Source organism: Malaclemys terrapin, chromosome 1 (genome assembly GCF_027887155.1).
Source record: "Malaclemys terrapin pileata isolate rMalTer1 chromosome 1, rMalTer1.hap1, whole genome shotgun sequence".
NCBI lineage: Eukaryota > Metazoa > Chordata > Testudines > Emydidae > Malaclemys > Malaclemys terrapin.
Genome location: NC_071505.1, coordinates 50,517,457 through 50,537,172, shown reverse-complemented (window position 1 = coordinate 50,537,172; position 19,716 = coordinate 50,517,457). Strand labels below are relative to the sequence as shown.

The following is a 19,716-nucleotide window of genomic DNA, read 5'->3' as shown; positions in this document are numbered from 1 at the left end:
AGAAATGGATTTGGAAGATAAACAAGAAATACTGAAGAAAAAGGAAGTTATGATACGTAAAGGTAGTTAGAACCTGGAATGTCTTTCCTTCTACCTTTCTGACTCTAGTTCATTGACATGAAAATCACTTATTCTACCCAACCCTCATCTCCTTTTAGTATTGGCCCCAGTGTGAATGATGTACACAGCTAGAGGGTTAAAGATACCACTTGGAATGTGGGAAAATCCCAGAGTTGCTCATTTATATGATTCTGCCCAAAATAGTTCAGTTAAGCTGCTCATATGAGAGCCGATGGAAGAATTTGGCTTAGGGTAGGTCTACACTTACCCGGAAGTGCTCGCCGTCGACTGCGGTACTCCAGCTAGACGAGAGGAGTACCGCGGAGTCGACGGGGGAGCCTGCCTGCCGCGTGTGGACCGAGGTAAGTTCGAACTAAGGTACTTCGAACTTCAGCTACGTTATTCACGGAGCTGAAGTTGCGTACCTTAGTTCGAATTAGGGGGTTAGTGTAGACCTGGCCTCAATCATCCCTCTGCTCTTCAGCTACTAATTTTGTCTTTCCCTGAAATATAGTTTTCCATGCAGCTCAAAGGGAAGAACGATCATGGAAAAGCAGATCTTTGGTCAGGAGAATCTGACATAGAGAGGGCTGGGGATGCACTCAAACATTTTCTGAAGATACCTAGGGTCCAATGTTTTTTCCCAAAGTGAGAGCTCTGTTCATTGTATAAAATTTTGGATTTTTAGAGTTGTTCTCAATGTGTTTTGACCACTGCCTTTTGCACTGGTCAATTTTAATAGGCCCAGTGTAATTTAAGAATCTGATTACAGCACAAGATTATTATATTAAACCTTTAAAAGTGAGAAAACTTCTTGGGGGTTCAAGAGATCAGGTTTCAAGGTGCTTAAACAAGCTGGGCAATGATGCAACACTGAATACCCAAAAACATGTGGAGACGCCATTCGATTTCTGTTTTGCAGTTATGATTTCTTCTAACCACTGGAACAAGTATTAACAGAATACAATCCCTTTCCAGTTCAAAACAAACAGTCTGGCTAAGGTAACCTTAGTTCTGCTATTCAGAAGTTGGAGATTTGGAAAATTTCCATTATAAGCCACAACTGGTGCAAGCATTAACTGGAACTATCAATTTACTACAGACAACATGAATTTGACATTCAATGTAACAAACGCACACACATTTTCCCATTGAATACTGGTAATGATAATAATCAAACCGAGCAAACTCATGATACTTACTTGTGATTGAGATAAAGCGCTAGCCCCTTTGCTCTCTTGGGAAAGGAAAAATCGTATTGACATAAGCAACTCTTGAATACAGCAGCGGAATTCCTCCTCATTTTGTCCACCAGTGGCAAGCGAGAACAGCCTCCGAGACTGAACTATATATTTAAAGATATATTCTTGTGCCTACAAATGTCAAAACACAAAGATCCTGAATCATATTGAACTCATTTTTCTTTAAAATTAGTAAACTTAAAACATAGCAAATTTATAAAATTCAAACATATTTATAGCATTTGTCAGAATGGAGAACATGCCATTTAAATCTGGAAAGTTTGTAATCTTCTTATTAGCAGCGATCTACTGCCAATCTTTCAATAAGGCCTTTCAACATTTTTTACTCTTTTTCCTTTAATAAAATCTATACACCAGGGAGCACTTGCTCATCAAAAGGTAGCATTGAGGACTAGGAAATCTAGTTATTTGTTTTCCCATTTAAATAAAAATGCTTTCCTCTTAATGGTAACCAGAGAATGAGGCATCACCAGTGACAAAACAAGCTGACCTTAAGTTGCAAATTGCTGGAGTATATACTAAGTAGATTGATAATATAACACAATGTTCAACTTCAAGTAAGAGGTGAAGCGAGATCTTATGCCAACAGCTGCAAGTGAGGAGGGAAATGGATGACAGAGAGGCAGGGAAAGAGGAACAGAGAGGGTGACTGATGGTAGCTTAGTTTGACTGAAACCAAACCAAAACTCCAGTTTTAACTGAACTGTCAGGGACACAAGGACTGTCTCATTAAATTGCTTTATCTGGTCATTGTAGTCTTCTATTTTATCACAGACATAATTACCACTTGTGTAATCTACATAAGGTTTCTTGAAACCAAGCACTATCCATATTGCAATCAACAAATGAGTCCTCAGTTCCTGAGTTCTACTGGAGTGAACACCATGAATAAACTCTTTTCACAATTAAGAGTTTCCAGAAGGGCGAATAAACTGACTGACTGTACAGGTGTGTGAGTGCACTGAACAGGTTTTGTAATTCTACCACTCATATATACCATGCATGTGAAATCAATTGATTTAAATTAGTACTGCTATACAAATACACTGGTCAGGTGTGTTATTGTCTCTGATGATTTCTATTACCTTTAACACTTCATGGATATGCTCTTGTATCTCCATGTCTGTTACTCGATCAACATGCCACTTAAGTACTTTTATAAGATCTCTAGAACATAAAAAGGAAAATGATTACAGTGCAGAAGTGTGGAAAGCGTTATTTAACAAATTTCTTAATATGGACTATAATAATTTAGGATTTGAAATGTGAACAAATAGCTTTCATAAAATAAACACAAAAAAGGTTTTGAAACACAAGGTGTCTTCTTCCAGCAATTACCAGTTTGCTCAACTTGTAAAGGCAGTGTATTGTGCATAATAACAGGGCCAAACTTTCACTCAATTGTAGATATGCTACAAAGTCATCTGATAATACTACATTCAAATTTTTCATTAACTAAGTATAAACACAAATAGCTTTGAAAAAGATGCAAAAACTAATTTAAAGCATAAGAACAAATCAATTTGCATTTAAAATGGTCTCTGCTTCTCCCTGAAGTCATGTGATTTTGGACTGTGATCTCATTAGATCACTAAAACTAAGCAGCATTGAACCTGAACAGTACTTAGGCCTTGTCTATACTACGGGGAAGATCGATCTAAGTTATGCAACTTCAACTACGTGAATAATGTAGCTGAAGTCCATGTACTCAGATCTACTTACTGCGGGGTCCACACTACGCTATGTCAAAGGGAGACACTCTCCTGTCAACTCCCCTTGTGCTTCTCGTTCAGGTGAAGTACAGGAGTCCACGGGAGAGCGCTCTTCACTAGACCCGCTAAATCAACTGCCGATGCATTGATCGCCGCATGTTGATGCCCCAGTAAGTGTAGACAAGCCCTTAGATGGTAAGTCAACAATGACTAAGCAGAGTCTGGAAATAAGTGAGGTTCATGATCCAGTATTCAGTACTGTATACTCTGAGGCAGTAGAACACCATGATGGTAGGGGTACTGCTTGCTGGAAGCAGTCTCTCTTGATTTAGATGTATAAGAAATGTCCTCCTAACCATTTACAGTCATTAAAGATCTCATGGTATTTTTCACAATAGTAGGGCTAAGAGCCATAGCGTCCTGACCAAATTCCAGTGTGGATACTTGCATTCTGAATATCTAAGAATCTTCAGTTGGATAAAGTACAAAGCCCTGATCCTGCAAAGACTTATGCATGTATTTAAATTTAAAAGTACTGTGGGAAGTTCCATTGAAGTCAATGGGACTTTTCAGGGCATAAACTTAAACATGTGTGTAAGTTTTTCAGGATCACCACCATGATCTTCACTTCCTGTCCTAAACAGTTATGTAGCCATATAATATCCTCCAGGTGGCTGCGGTTCATTATGAGATGAATAATAGGAATATTAGAATTTACAGTCCAAAAAGCCCAGACATCAATTGCCACATTTCGGGTGGGCCTGAATAAAAGGACACCACTGGTGAGATCAGAATTGGAAAAGTTTGGGGAAGAAGTGGGTTTTAAGTTGAGCAGGTTGAGGGGAGAAGGGTGGGAGACGGACAGAATATTTTGCAAAATTTTTCCCAAGATTTTAGAAATTTCAAATTTAAAAATTTCAACTGGGTCTAGTTTTAAGCTCTAGCTTGCCATAATGTGGTAGCAAGTTACATAAAGAGGAATGCAATTTATTTAATTTATTTTTAGTTGATGTTCAAATCCAAGATCAATATCTGGTTTTCATCCATTATGCTCAAGTTAAGGATAGACTATTCTAAGTCTAGTTCTTAATCCAATATTAGAACTGAAGGAAGTCATTTCTCTGATCATTTAAAATTATTTCAGCTATTATTGGACTTCATTTTGGGAATTAAAATATAGTATCAGAAGAAATTAAGTTCAATACATGTATTAATTGAAGTTTATGGCTGCTCTGCTTAGTACCTATAATTGTCAAAATTCTAAACAGTTAGAAAAAGTTAGGATCTTACCTGTATGCAAGTGCACCTGCAAAATGACTTTCAATGTAAGTGTCCATTACTGGCTTAAAATGATGAAACTTGCTGTCCTGCAGCAAATTTATTATGTGAACCTAAAGAAAAAAGGAAAAGGAAAAAATTTAATGCTCTTTTCTCATTTCTTAAAGTGTTAAAATCTTAGTTAAAAATTATCAAGTATCTTTATTGTAAGCATGGTTATGCAGAACCATGAAGTACAACTTACCAAAGAATCAAATACTTTTGACCCATATTTTTGGGAATTTTCATCTAAAATGCCAAATAAAGTATCCAGTGTGTCCTGAAGGAACTATAAGTGGAGGAAGAACAACAAGAATTTATTATCAAATGTACTTCTTTGTAAGATGTAAAGAAATTATTTTCCTTACATTAGTTAATTCCAAAGCAAACAAGGAAAGAACAATATATACCTTTACTATTTCTGAACCATCAATTTCTTTTAGTTTTGTGAGGCAGCCTGCAATTTTGTCCGGGTGGGCTCTCCACTTAAGAAGATCAAGCATATCCCCTGCAAAAAACATACTAAAGATTACAGCTGAAAGAATGCCAGCACTTCAGGTTTTAAAATTATTCAATTGCAGCCATATACGAAAACTGAGCTTACGTCATCTCATAAGGGAACTGCCTATGGGCTGCAGTAACATGGTCTGGCCAGCTTGTTCACCCACAGCTTGCAGCTGCTCCATTAATAATTTTGAATACTTGTCAAAGAGATCATGCTTGATTAAGGCGCGCTTCAGGACCACATTCCAACAACAGAAGTGTTGGAACAATTTGTATAGGGGAGATGCTGAGAGCCATTGAACCAAACTGTAAACCCTGTGTATGATGGAAACCACTTAAGTCAGAGGGTGCGGCAGGGATCCATGCAGGTGGACCCTTAAGCCCCCTTGTAGAATTCAATGGAACTCTGCATGGGTATAAGGACCAATGCCAGATTGCAGCTCTCTCCTTCCTTCTTCAAGCAAGTATGCACCATATCTTTGATGAAATGCAACTTTTGGATGGCGCAACTAGCAATGTAACTTGATTCTTGGATCATCTTTGACTCATCAAGTAGTGAGACTGGCTAAAGACATATCAGGAAAAATGTTTACTTTCACTTTTTTCTGAAGAAACTAGATGGTGGAGGGTTGATTCTCATTACGAAGGATTTGTTGGGGATAAAAAAATGCAACTCTAAGATGTTCACTTCAAATAAATCATTTAAGGGGAAAAATACAACTAGGGAATAGTTCAAGTATAAATGAAATGAACTGAATACAAGAACAATAAGAGGTCTGAGAATCCCAAGTGACAGGGTAAAGAGACAATCACTTTCACATGTCAAGAGAAACCAGAAAATGAAACAGTTCTCAACAGAGAGATGAGAATATAACAAACCCTTCAGGAAAATGGAGGTTTGAATGGGGAAAAAGTCAATGGTGATGAAAAAAATTGCACTCAAGAGGAGCGAAAAACGCACATTTCACAGGCCTACTCTTTAAACATGAGCTGATTTGTTAGTTTAAAAAAATAAACCCTTTGGCACTACGGCAATGGTTTTGATCTAACTTCTTGAGTTTAAAAAATAAAGGGTTACGATCATCTTTATAAGGAAAGCATTTGGGATTAAATTTCTATCCTTCTCCCATAAACCCTAAAGTTTTCATGTGAGGGAAAGTCATGTGGCCTACTATTCTCCAAAATGGAATATGAAATTCCCATATTTAGTATGTATAATATTCTGAAAAGTTCAGTTCTGGGAATTCCAGAATCCCCCAAGTGCAGTCACTCCTGTTTTCTTATTAATTATCATCAGATATTGAACGGTGTTTGTTGGAATGTGGATAGATTAATTTTAAGTACAGGTCCATCACTTGAAATACACACGCTAATATCACATGTCCTTTCACTGGGGAATAGCTGCTTCTTTGTGCTCATTTCAATTGGTAGTAAGCATCAGTACTGAATGCAGGCCAACTGGCTAAAATGTCCTCACTTCCTATTTACAGACAGGGTAAATACCCTTTGTGTCTAGGCACATCTGGGTCTCTCATAATTTTGAAAAATGAACAAACAAACAGACCTACTTAGTAAAATGTGTACTAGTTAATTTGATACAGTTGTTTGCTGGATAAAAGTAAATCTATGTATAATTTAAATTTTGTTAACTATTTTTAATAAACATTCAGAATCCCAACAGAGTGAATGTTCACATGATCAAACATCCAGGTCCTTTGCATTCATTTCCTAAGCATGCAATGTTCTGCCATTTTTTTGTTTATTCAGAATGAGGGGCTGGAAACTCACCAACACGAACCTCCCCAAAGAAGATACTTCGGAGAGAGAAGCTTTACAACAACTCCCTCCACAAAGCATTGAGGGAGGTCCTGTAAAGGGACTCAAGTGAACCACATAAGTTCTTGGAAACTGTAGATTTGCAGATCAATCTAAAAAACTGTGACCCACAGAAGAATAAGTGTTTCTCTGGCAAAGTCAGGCCTAAATCCACTCCATGTCCTAAATTCTCAGTCTGCGTGCTGGGAGACCAGCAACATTGTGATGAGGCCAAAGCAGTCAACATCCCTCACACAAACACAGAGGCTCTGAAGAAACTCAGTAAGAAAAAGCAGCTAGTGAAAAAGCTGGCTAAAAAAATACAATGCCTTCCTGGCTTCAGAGTCACTGATCTAACAGATGATCCAGGTCTGAACAAAACTGGACTCTCTCCTCATTCACATTGAGAACATGGTGGCCAAGGTCAATGAAGTTGTGTCTACTATCAAATTTCAAATGAGAAAGGTCCTCTGTCCGGCTGTGGCTATCCGACATGTGAAAACGACTGAGGACTAGCTAGTCTACAACATTCAACTGGTCATTGAATTCCTGGTGTTCCTGCTGAACAACAACTGGCAGAACAGGCACCATGGGGAAACCACAGCACCTCTCCTAAACTGGCAGTAATAAATGGTTTCAGAGCACTCAAAACAAAAACTAACAACAATGAAACCAAAACACCAAAAAACAAAAACGAAACAAAAAAACAAAAACAAAAGAGGATATCAAAGAACTGTCCCAAGTGTACATAAAGAATATTTATGAGAAAAAAAGATCTGGTTGTTTGTGAGTAGTTTCTGTGACAAAGTCAGGCTGGATGGCTGTAAGAGTGTGCTAGAAGGCAGATACATTAGCCCCAGAATGTTAAAGGTCCTCTTCCCTACTAACTGAGGAGTTGCCTCAGATCAATGAGGGACACCTGATTCCAAGTAAGGGCTGCCTGAGGCCTTTAAAAACCCCTCCTCTGGTGAGAGAAAGGAGGAAGAGAGAGAGAGAAGCTGCTGCCAGGCTAGTGGCAGTAGGGAAATAAGCCTCTCCAGGGTGAGACGCTGTGCTCCTTCCCATAGGGGAAAGAGCCAAACCTGAGTGCCTGTGAGGGGAAGGACTGACACCCCAGAGCAACCAACAGGACGACACCCTGCACCAGTGAGGAGGCAGCGAAAGGTACCAATCCTGGGGTTATTTTTGTTTGTTTATGAGACTTGTTTCCTTTTTGTTTGGTGGAGGATCACTCCTTAGGACAACCCTCAGGCCTACCCTGAAAATATGACCAAGGGAGCACTGAAGGGGGAAGGCAACCCCTGCCTGAATGGGGCTGATTATCCCTGGCCCACCATTGCCAGAGGGGGGAAGCGCTAAGTGTGGCGAGACGAAGGAGGTGTCCTGCCACACTTCCTTGCTGTTATGAATCGTACTATTAGGCATATGGGAACCAAGCCAAAAATCTTACGTGGTATACTGGAAAAACTCAAAACATAAATCTGCCTGTATGCTTCATCATAGATTATATATTCACAACACTATCAGGAATATAAGGTTATTTTCATTAATCATAACTTGCTAAATGATCATTGCCTTAAAAGGGGGGAAAGCAATGTCATATCAGAAAAGCAATAACCATCTAATTAAATGAAAACTGCTTTACTCTGAAGCCTATAATAAACATTTTTAAAATAACTATCAAACAAACAGATTAAGAGATTTTTCAAAGCAGCTGGGTTCTGATGACTGATTCTAAAAATAACGTATGTGATTCCAATATTATGTTAATTTAAAAGCATCCTTGAACTGCATAAAGTCAGTGGTTCACCATGTACCATTTGTTTCCATCTGGTCATCAAAATTAAGGAAAAATACTGTTTTTTAAAACCTCAAAACAGAGCATCAGCTATCTTTTATGTCACAACACGAGTGCTTTAGTGCCCGTTTGGAGTTGAAAAAACCACCCATCAAATTCACTTGAGTTCATCATGTTTAAATAATCAATATATCATACTACCATTTTGCGTGAGTTTAGTGGAGCAGAGAAAAGACGTAATCCAGAAAGACTCTTTAGTGGTTTTTATTGCTTGGTGGTTATTCCCTAGGAGAATTCCCTTTGAAAAGGGGAGTTTGAGGTAGCGACTAGAATCCTGAAGGTTTGTGTTTTCTTCACACTGTGAAAACAACCAAGTTAAAATCATTGCAATGAATAAAAACCAAGGATTCATCTTGTTCAAACTGTGGTAGCTCTGTTGAACTCAATGGAGCTATGACAATTTTCATCAGTGGGGGCTCTCACCCAAATTGCATTGCAACAAGCCAAATCTGTTAGAAACAGTATGTTTTTTGTTTCAAAAACTTTACATGTAAAACATTGCATTGTCTTTGTTGCTGACTGCTTTATTTTACATAAATAGCCTACAATCTTTAATCAAGCACCTCTCAAAACACACAACTTAAAATAATGCACGTACAAATCATTGAATAAATTATGAAGCAAGCAGACATGTCTCTTAAAAATGTTTAAACATTTATAAGAACAGCACAAATGTCCAAAGATTAGATTTGCATTATAAACGCACAGAGAAACAGCAGAAAAACCGAGCACCTGATGTTTTAAACCACCCTATTTCAAAAATATACTTAAACATCTAGTATGTTATCGGTATTAGAGTCTAACACAACAAAAAGTTTTTACAAGTCTTATTAATTCTTTGTCTTCTCTCCAGCAGAGTCTGTCTCTGGCCTTCTCAGCCACTGACTGGCTCCAGAGCAGATTCAACTATTGACAAGATGAGTCTGCCTGTTGCATAATTTAAAATGACTAGCGTTTTCAAATAGCAAAGTTAGAAATAATTTTAAGCTTGCATCTCAGCATAACAAGAATGTTTGCCTATACAAGAGCTTTCATGGGTAGCTCTTGTTATAGATGGGAAAATCCTCATTCGATCTGTGGGTTTAGATAGTACCCAAACATCTCGTGTAAAACCCTAATCATTCTGCACAGTTTTTTGACTAGACCAACACCTACACATTGCAAGTTGTTTTATTTATTAGGTGTATATCAAATTCCATCTCAACACAGATAGAGCTTCTTGCATGCACATTTGAATGAAATTTTTTTTAACAGATCTCACATAGCAGATCTGCTGCAGAACAGCTGGCCCTGGGAAGGGTCAACCTGGTCAAATATATTCCAAGAGTGGCTATCATTTTTACATTGTGAAAATTTTTAGCTTTATTAGGGTTACCATATGTCCGGATTTTCCCGGACATGTCCGGCTTTTTGGTCCTCAAATCCCCGTCCAGGAGGAATTTCCAAAAAGCCAAACATGTCCGGGAAAATAGGGAGGCCTGGTAAGGGGACCACAAGTGCAAGTGGCTGCAGCAAAGCCAAAACTAACAACTCCCCCGATCTGCCGGGGCACGGAGGCGGCGGCGGCATCCAAGCGCGCAGCCGCCTCCTCCCCGGGATCCAACTTTCCCGGCTCCCGATGCTCTCCACCGCGGCGGGGGCTGAAGCAACTTCCCCAGCGCAGCAGCAGCCGGAGCCCAGGGGGCGGGAGGGAGGAGGGGGAATGCGGGGTGCTCAGGGAAGGGGGCGGAGTTGGGGTGGGGACTTTGGGGAAGGGGTTGGAATGAAGGTGGGGAAGGGGCGGAGTTGGGGCAGGGCCAGGGGCGGGGAAGGGGCGGAGTTGGGCCAGAGGCTGGGAAGGAGCAGAGTTGGGGCGGGGCCGGGGGCCCCGTGGAGTGTCCTCTTTTTTCACTGTTTAAATATGGCAACCCTAGCTTTATGGAATTCTTTATGCAACCGAGGGTTTATTTAAATCTACATTCTGAGGTACTGTGACTTTACAGTACGTGCTGCATTGAAATACATAACTAGGTTGAACTGCAATTATAAACAGAGAACATAAGCTCCACAGAATGTTGAGAGGACATTTTAACAATAAGACTATCACTCATTTGCTAACAGTTCAGTCTTCCCTTGTTTAACGCCTCTGGGCATTTGGTGTACTTTTCAGAGGAATCATCACAGAATGATTTCTGACTGAAATTACCTTGTGCACAATGAGTTCATGAGTGCCATCTGGCAATGTCCTCCCATTTTCCTGCATCAGGGGCACGAAAGAAAAGCCAAACAACTTCTTCTCGCCCTTTTCTTTTGCTGAAAACATATATAAATAAAAACACACACATTCTGGACTTAGGTTTATACTGTACGTCATAGCGTTTTTCTTTACTGCACTGTTAGCTTGAGGTATAACCCGAGTTTTGCCCCACCCCAACTCCTGTCCACACACAAAAATCTCTAGCTTGAGTTAAGTGGTTCTTTAAACTCCAGCTAGCTGGCCAGTCAAGATTAAGGGGGACGGGGTGTTGAGGATTGAGTGCTGCTGATACTCTGCTAATAGTGCTATAGGGATGCAGCAGCTCCAGTTAGGACAACTCAACAACTGCTAATCCAATCACTCTGTGTAGCTTCTGTGTTGTTTCCCAGTATGGTTGTTCTCACTTGAGCTAGGCTAGTCCCAGTGGAGTAACTTGAGTGCATTTATGCTAACCGTTGCTGGGAAGAAAAGCCCTTAGACAAAGCAACTGAAAATAATCCAACATGTGAATGTGTATATTTGGCATCCATTTACATCTAGTTAGCACCAGCACACCTTATGTCTCTTTTCATGTTTGTTTATGAAGTAAATCCCCTTCCTAAGGTTATGAGTGCGTTGTTTTTCTGTGAATTGATGCCAAATTCCCAAAAGTTACTAAGGGCTAATCTACACTGGCAATGCTAAAGCGCTGCCATGGGAGCGCTTTAACGTGCCGTGTGTGGTCACAGTGCAGCGCTGAGAGAGAGCTCTCCCAGTGCTCTAAAAAATCCACCTCAATGAGGGGCGCAGCTCTCAGCACTGGTGCACTATCTATACTGGGGCTTTACAGAGCTGAAACTTGCTGCGCTCAGAGGGGTGTTTTTTCACACCCTGAGCGAGAAAGTTGCAGCGCTGTAAATTGCCAGTGTAGACAAGCCCTTAGATACCGCAAAGAGGATTTCCTTGCAATATCCATTTGTGGTTTCCTTTGAGGACATGTGATGAACTTGTAATTTCTTTGATGCAATGTATTTACTGCAGATGGGCCCAATTCAAAAAGTTCCTAAAGTTCCAATATCCTAAAGTTCAAGGGAAGTTGAGATCCACACTTGAGTTTTGCAGCTCAAAGTATTTGCAACTGTGTGTATGCCTTGTGTTTTAGCCCTGGTGAGTGGTGTGTGTGGTTTTTTTATTTTTTTATTTTTTTTTATTACTAATGTTACATCAAAACCAGAAAGTCAGAAAATGTCCACTTCCAATAACAATATTGTCCTGGCTACACTACACAGATATGCAATACTTTCTGTTACTGGGTTAGACTGCTACATGTGTAAGTGAACAGATATCACTGTGCAATTAGCCAAGTTAATTCTGGGATTGGATTTTGCATTTCCTGAATTTGTGTTCAAATTTGCACCCTTCATGTTGCATTTTCCTATTTAATAAAATTAGGTCAGTTTCTCAAGGTATTACATTTTTTTTTTCCTATTTCACCAAAGCAGAAGGCAAAACCTGAAAAGCTCCCTCATGAAACTTTATAGGTAAAGAATATTTACCTGCTGTTTAGATGTTATGAAATTCAATACGCTTAATGCAACTGTAACACAAAGCATGGCAATAAATCATGAACAACGCTTACTAGAACAATGCCGAAATTCAAAGCGGATGTGTGCTCCCCTGAATTTATCCACAGGAATAGGAAGTTTCAGCAGCTCAGCCCATCTGGGACTGTTGTTGTGATAAAGCACAAAGGAATGGAACTTGCTAGCTGGCGGCTCTCCAGAGCCAAAGGAGATAAAATCCTAATGAAGAAAACAACTGGGTTAAAGGTTTAAAGATGGATTAACTATAAAGTGATGTGAGATCAGCCCTGAAATTGGTATTCTCCAGGCTCCAAGATCTTTGGGATAATCTAAAATAAACTTGTTCTCTCTTGTAATAGTGTGCCCCTGCATGCGTGGGGAATGCAATTGTGTATTCTCTGAAGGTGGTTAAGCACACAATTTAAATTGCCTTGTGGTCTATGGATTCCTCTCTGTAGGGTAGCAGGTGGGCAGGCTGATTTGTATTGTTTCAGTCTCTGGGCTGTCTGCCCACTTCCTAAAGGTAATATAAATTACCATCAGTAAGCTGGAACACACTCTTCATCCTTTGCACCCATGACCCTATGACTTTTTTATACATAATATGGGCCATTTGTTTTGGAAGTTTCTTCACTTTGACCTTTCGGGTTATCTATCATTACATATAGGACATAAGTGGTGCTTGCTAAGGGCAAGAGTTGGCCTTCAAATCTGGAGAAGGGAAGGAATATTTGCCCCATTCTTGTGTGACAAGATGATGGTGATTTTGGATTTCCTCTAGAGCAGCTAGCAGGTACCATAGCTGTGGGCTCTGCAAATGTCTGAGCTTCACCTAGTATTATTACATGAGGGTGAGGTTTAGCTTTTATTCGTTTTGTCCCAACTTTACAACTGGCAAGAGTCCATTCTGATTTGGTGCATTAGCAGGGTCAAACCTCACAATAAACCTGACTATAGGTGGAAGTGGATGGGAGGATATGCACTGATGTGGTATGAGTGTGTAAATGGGAGCCAGATTTAATACTGTACAGAGATTTAGCACATTCCATGTGTGGCCTCCCGTTCTCCTCTCAGGACTTTGGTCTGTTTGGTCAAATATTAAAGTGACTCAACACATGTAGAACTGACAGGCTACGATTTAAATGGAACAGGACAAAACAGGACGGATAACGATTGGGAGTCTTGATTGACAGTGGAAGTGCTCAATAAAAGCTACAGGCTGAGGCATTGCCATCTCCGCCTTGTGTCTTAATCCAAGACCTCCTCGGAGCAATAAAGACACTATCAGACTGCATTTTGTATTCATCACAAAAAAAAAGTAATTTTCAAAGAAATGTACCTGGAATTGTAAGTGAAAATATTGGGAAGTCAAGGACACTTGTGTACGTATGTATGTTTTAGACAGGTGGTACTTAAGGTTCCATTCGAGTAAAGAACTTAGGCAAATGCTCAACTTTAAGCATATAAGCATTTCCACTTAACTGAAATATTCATATGCTTAAAATATAAGTACATGGTGCTCTGCTAGATCTGTGCCTATGCTACAAATTCAGGAAAGTATTTAAACACATACTTCATTATAAGCATGTGCAGAAGGCCTATGGACTGAAATGGGACTTACGCATGCACTTTAAATATCCACTTAAATACTTTCCTGAAGAGGGATACTTTCCTGTATTTGCAATTTGGAGTGTAAAATCAATTGTGCCTTAAAGAGAGTGTAGAAATAAGTGGGAATGGCCCATTTATTTAAATAGGCAAGTCTATTTTCAATATAATTAAGTGCATTAATTATTCTCTTAAATTAATAGGTTAATTTCCACATTGTAATAATTATGAATTAATTAAAATAACTTCATTTGCTAATCTTTGTTGCCTTTTCTCTTAACATCAAATAACTGAGGGATATATTTGAATGTGAACATATTTATTAGAGGTTTTCATTTTTATTTTTAAAAACCTTCCTCAATATTAAAGTATTGAAACATTAAAAGTTAGCTACCACAAAAATATCCAGAAAACCTATGACCAAACAAACAAACAAACAATATACACAAAAATGGAAGACAGTGTAAGTAGTTTGCAAAAACATATTAGCTATCACTGATTGACTAAACTACAGCAGTTGGGGTAGCAAGTAACTTACTCTAAGGAGAGAGAATTCCGAATTTAATTTATATCTCACAGTACAAGTGAAAATATTTGTTCTAAGGCCAGTTATTACATATCTTTTGCTAATATGCAGTTTAGCAATATGGTCTGTTAATAGGACATTCAGGTAAAGGTTAATATGACAAATCCTATCTGTCAGGAAATAAAAAAGGATTTTGAGAAAAAAAACATTGTTTGTTTAAATTTACAATAATTGCTCAGCATCAACACTAAACACAAGCCTTCACTCTCTCTATTATTGTTCTTCACAGTTAGTGTCAAAGTAGTACCTTTAAAATTTGGCCACCACTGTCCACAATGTGCATCATCACTTCCACGTTTCTGGCCACACTTTTTCCTCCTTTTTCAAATTCTCCTTTTTCTATAGTGATGTATAAATCATTCCTCATTTCGCCTACAGAAAGGAAACATAAAACCCAACAGTGTAAGGGGCAATGCAAACTACATCTATACAGCCTGAATTTTGCAGGAAGGAAGTAGAGAGGCAAATTCCATATGAGAATGCTAAATCCCTTTTAAGTGTATGTTTCAAAGTAAAAGCCAGTCTGGCTTTGGCTCTCTCTAGGGATGAGATTAATTAGAGCTGTTTAGGAGCAAAAGGACAGAACTCCCAGTGAAACTGTGTCAACAATGAAGGGCCACAATCATGACTTTAGGAACTTCCTCTTCACATCTCACCTCTAGGTTTGGTAGAAGTCAAATTGAGGCTACATCGCTATAGCAAGTGGAGGCCAAACTGTAGAATAAAGTTAGATATGTTCCATAATTTAAATATCTCCCCTCAAGTAGTACAGTAAATGGTCTATCGGGGTTTAGTGAACATCAGGAACAATACATTTGTGGGTCAGTTTATTTAAAGTTTACTCTAATCTGGCCAGTTCACCACAACTGGTAGATCATCCAAAAAGAGGTTGTTCTATAAGAAAAATAAGAGCTCTCACTGTGGTGACATGAAACATACAGAAACTAACGGACAGAGATAATACATCAAGACCTGAAAGATGTACAGCGCTGACTGTAAGGAAACTTGCTAGATACCGCATCAATGTAGCTACCTTCAGCAAAACCAGATTTGCAGATGAAGGTTACAAAAAGGAATTAGGAGGTGACTATACCTTCTTTTGGAAAGGGAAAACAACAGAGGAAAACAGAATTTATGGCATTAGTTTTGCCATTAAAAACAGTTTCCTGAAATCAGTGAAAGACTTACCTAGGGGCAAAAATGAACACCTAATGACTATGAATTCCCTTAGAAATTCATGCTTTGTGATTCTTATCAGTGCTTATGTTCCAACCATGAAGAGTACGGAAGAACTAAAAGAACAGTTCTATTCTGATTTGGATGACAATCATATCTACACCCTGTGAAAACAAAACTCGTACCTTAGGGAGACTTTACTTCCAGAGCTGGAAAAGACAGTGCGGACTTCAACTGGTCTAATAAAGAATTATGGTATCAGCAACTGTCTCCTCCTACTCCAGAAGTGTGCTGAACATGAGCTCATTATTATCAACACAATCTTTAGGCAAGCCGACAAATATAAAACTTCATGGATGCATCTGAGATCAAAGCACTAGCACCTGATTGACTATGTCATTATACAGCAAAGAGACATTGGGACATCAAGATTAGCAAACTGTTGGACTGATCACAGGATGACCAGAGCCATTTTCATTTTACATGTGGTATTCCACTCAATGTCAGTGCCGAACAGATCAAACTAAAATTGAACATAGCAAATTTGAAACGTCCATTTCATCAAGAAAAACTGAGGGAAAACAGAGGAAAAAAATTGATAGCATTACATCACCCAAAAAACACTCTCAAAAAGTGGTATATACTGAAATCAGCCACCCTCCAAGCAACAGAAGAAACTCTAGGCAAAAATCAAATATGGCACCAGGATTGTTTTGATGAAAATTATGATGAAATCTAAAAGGTCCTCAAGGGAAAAAATGATGCATTTATGGCTTGGGAAAACGATAAAGAATCAACATCAAAACAAAGATAAATTCAAGTACCTGCAAGCCAAGGCTCAAAAATGGCTTTGTGTTCTACAGGATAACTGGTGGGAAAAGAGAGCCGAAAATATACAGCAAGATGCCAATAGTAACAACACAAAGTTGTTTTAACTCGCTGAAGGCCATTTATGGCCCATTGAAATAAGGTCCAGCTCCACTAAAGAGTTCAGATGGATCTACCTTAATCAAGGACAAGACAGACAACTCCAAAAGATGTGTGCCACTTTACTGAGTTACTCAACCTTCCTTCTACTGTCAACTCATAGTTGCCAGAGGAACTAACACAGCACCCCATACATGAAGAAATTGTGAAGCTTCCTCCCGCTGAAGAAGTGCAAAAAAGCTGTGAACAAACGAAGACAGGTAAATCACCAGGGAAAGACAGAACAGCAGTTGAAATAATTAAACTTGAAGGTCTCCAAACTGTCAACTATCTATATGAATTTATTAAGGATATTTGGGAAACTGAGAAAATTCCTTGGGATTTCAAAAGATGCAATCATAATTATACTATACAAAAATAAAGGCAATAAATCTGATTGTGGAAACTATCAGGTTATCTACCCTGCTATCAGGGCTCTACTATGAGGGCTTCCCTGCTATCGAGGCTCCTCCTTGGCTTTACTGTTACCAGCAAAGTAGATCTTGACGTTGAGCTCACTAGTAGAATCGGCAAAGTAGCCAGGAACTTTGGTCTTTTCCAAGACAGAACCTGGAACAGTAACAAATTGTCAACTAAAGTAAAAATCCATATTTATGAGACATGCATCTTATGCACTTTTCTACGTAGCTCAGAAACATGGATGACTTATGCCAAACATACCAAAAGACTAAATGGTTTTCATATCAGATGCTTATGAAAAATTCTTCTAATAAGATAGCAAGACAGGGTGATAAATGTGGAAGTGTTAAATCGTGCTGGTACGTCATTCATAGGAATGTTGATGCAGTAAGAAAAGACTCAGGTGGTTTGGACACGTCAAGCAAATACCAGATTACAGGATCCTGAAGATTGTGCTATACTCTGAAGTTAGCAAAGAGTCTAAAAAGAGAGGCATACCGCTGCGCAGATTTCAGGATGCTTGCAAAGATGATTTAGTATCCTTTGGAACCTCTGTGGATGATTGGGAAAGGAGTGCAGAACACAGCTCTGGTTGGCGGAGTCAGCTTGTAGACGGAGCAAGGCATTGTGAGGCGGACCGGATCATGCTTTGTCATCTCCAGCATCAGAGGAGGAAAGAATCTGCTGCGTGGACTCAGAGCATTGCAGTGCATGGGTGTGCCCTACCTATGGATGGGACTGTAACTGATGCATCAGACTCAGCAGCCAAAGAACTCATCAGCGTGTACACCATGCTCTGTAAAGAGAGCATGCACCATTCTTCTGTCAACAGGGTGGTAAGATCCTTGCTTGTACTTTGCTGCATTGGCTTGTTGAAACAGTATCAGAGAAACTTCTATCAGAGACCCAATATGAATTTAGTTCAGGTCCAAGCACCACACTTTTTTTTTTTTGAGAAAGAGAGAGAGAGAGAGAGAGAGAGAGAGAGAGAGAGCGCGATTCAGTAAAATTGCATTGAACAAAACAAAGGCTGTCTTCATTAATCTAAAAAAAGCATTCAACACTGTCAGCACAAATGGTCTCTGGAAAATTCTAGAGATATTTGACTGACCCACCAAATATGCTAATATCCTATGTCAATTCCACAAAGACGCAACTGATCAAGTACTCTCAGATGGTGGTCGCGCTAAACCATCTCCCATATATAAACAGTTTGCACTCCCTATCAGCCTGGGAAAAAAATGAACTCTTCCAAGCAGCCTCTTCAGCCACTACCACTGCTCCAAATATCACCATTGATGGTTTGGCAGTATCATCTAACGTGATAGTTCCCTGTATCAAGAAATGTCAAACAGAAAGCCAGGCTTTCAGAAATCTTTGGCACAAGATACTCAATCAGCATACCATCAGTCTTAGCAAAACTGATCCTGTACAATGCAGCAGTGATATGGGTGTGAAACGTGGAGAGTTTACCACAGAAACATCAAGCAACTTGAAAAATTTCACATGCATTGTCTTTACTGAAGGTTTGCTAGCAAGACAAAGTGTCAAACATTCTTATCCTTGCAAGAGCTAAACAATAAGTACCGAGGCATTCATTTACTGAAGCTCAGCTTATATGGACGATATGACGGGATCCCCATGGTGCACCCTGGACAGTGGGACCACTAAGTCCTCTGTCCCACCACCCTGGGGTCTATCCCTCTCACGCTGTGATGCTGTGTCAAGCCACAAACGCTGACAGGCACTGCACTTACACAGACATCCACAGGCAGGGACACATCCAACTGAGTTACATGAATCATCTCTCAGACACTCATGAACCATCAATAGAGAGGCTCCAGCCAATTCCCCCCAACTCCCCAGCTTTGCACCTGAGAGCTGTACTGTCTTGCACTGGTCAGACGACTGGCTAGTGTAAGTTCATTACCCAGTCTGTCCCTCCCTCGATGTGGAGAGGGCACATACTAGGCTTGGTAAACTGAGCTGAGATTTCCCAAGCCCTTCAACCAAAGCACACTGTTTTATATAAAATATAAAACAGATTTATTAACTACAGAAAGATAGGTTTTAAGTGATAAGTAGCAAGCGTAGAGATCAAAAGTTGGTTACTTAAGAAATAAAAGTAAATTTGCAGTCTGAGTTCTACAAACGAAATAGGATTTGAATCAAGCAGTGTCTCACCCTGACAGATGATACAGCCAGATCTTGAATACACAGGCTGGAACTGCCTTTCAGCCCAGGACCACCCTCGGCCAGTTCAAGGTCTTTGTTCTCCAGATGTTTCTTCCAAGTGTTGAAGGGGGGAGGGGGAGAGGCAAAGTGATTATATCACTTCCCCTCTTTTATAGCTTTTGACTTGGGAATCAGACAGTCCCCATTGCCTACAGGTTCTCTCTGAGAAGTCTTCTAGTACGGCCATTGGGAGGGTGGATTCTCTTTAGTTGGCCATCAGAGCATCTGGCTACACCACTGTTGTACCTGAAAGGCTGGTGGTGGGTGTTCCCAACCTCACAATATATTTCAGTAACACAACAAAACTTCATAACTTCACATATGAGGACAGTACATACAATCCAATGGATCAAGACTTAATACCTCACAAGGCATACTTTGTACAAAACATATCATAAT

At 39.6% G+C, this 19,716-nt stretch overlaps 1 protein-coding gene and 1 pseudogene across 4 annotated transcripts in view; one reads left to right on the top strand and one right to left on the bottom strand.

The window, feature by feature from the left end:
• The window catches only part of DOCK4 (dedicator of cytokinesis 4), a 421,656-nt gene that overhangs the window by 142,589 nt on the left and 259,351 nt on the right, over positions 1–19,716 (bottom strand). For all 4 annotated transcript variants that reach the window (XM_054024160.1, XM_054024176.1, XM_054024169.1 and 1 more), the window contains exons 14-22: positions 14,768–14,892; positions 12,383–12,545; positions 10,714–10,820; positions 8,670–8,826; positions 4,762–4,859; positions 4,557–4,640; positions 4,325–4,425; positions 2,408–2,489; positions 1,263–1,433 (exon numbers count right to left, since the gene is read on the bottom strand). In XM_054024160.1, coding sequence (XP_053880135.1) covers positions 1,263–1,433; positions 2,408–2,489; positions 4,325–4,425; positions 4,557–4,640; positions 4,762–4,859; positions 8,670–8,826; positions 10,714–10,820; positions 12,383–12,545; positions 14,768–14,892 — 1,088 coding nt within the window. The remainder of the gene's footprint in view (positions 1–1,262; positions 1,434–2,407; positions 2,490–4,324; positions 4,426–4,556; positions 4,641–4,761; positions 4,860–8,669; positions 8,827–10,713; positions 10,821–12,382; positions 12,546–14,767; positions 14,893–19,716) is intronic.
• Positions 5,322–7,297, top strand: LOC128830307 (60S ribosomal protein L10a-like; annotated as a pseudogene).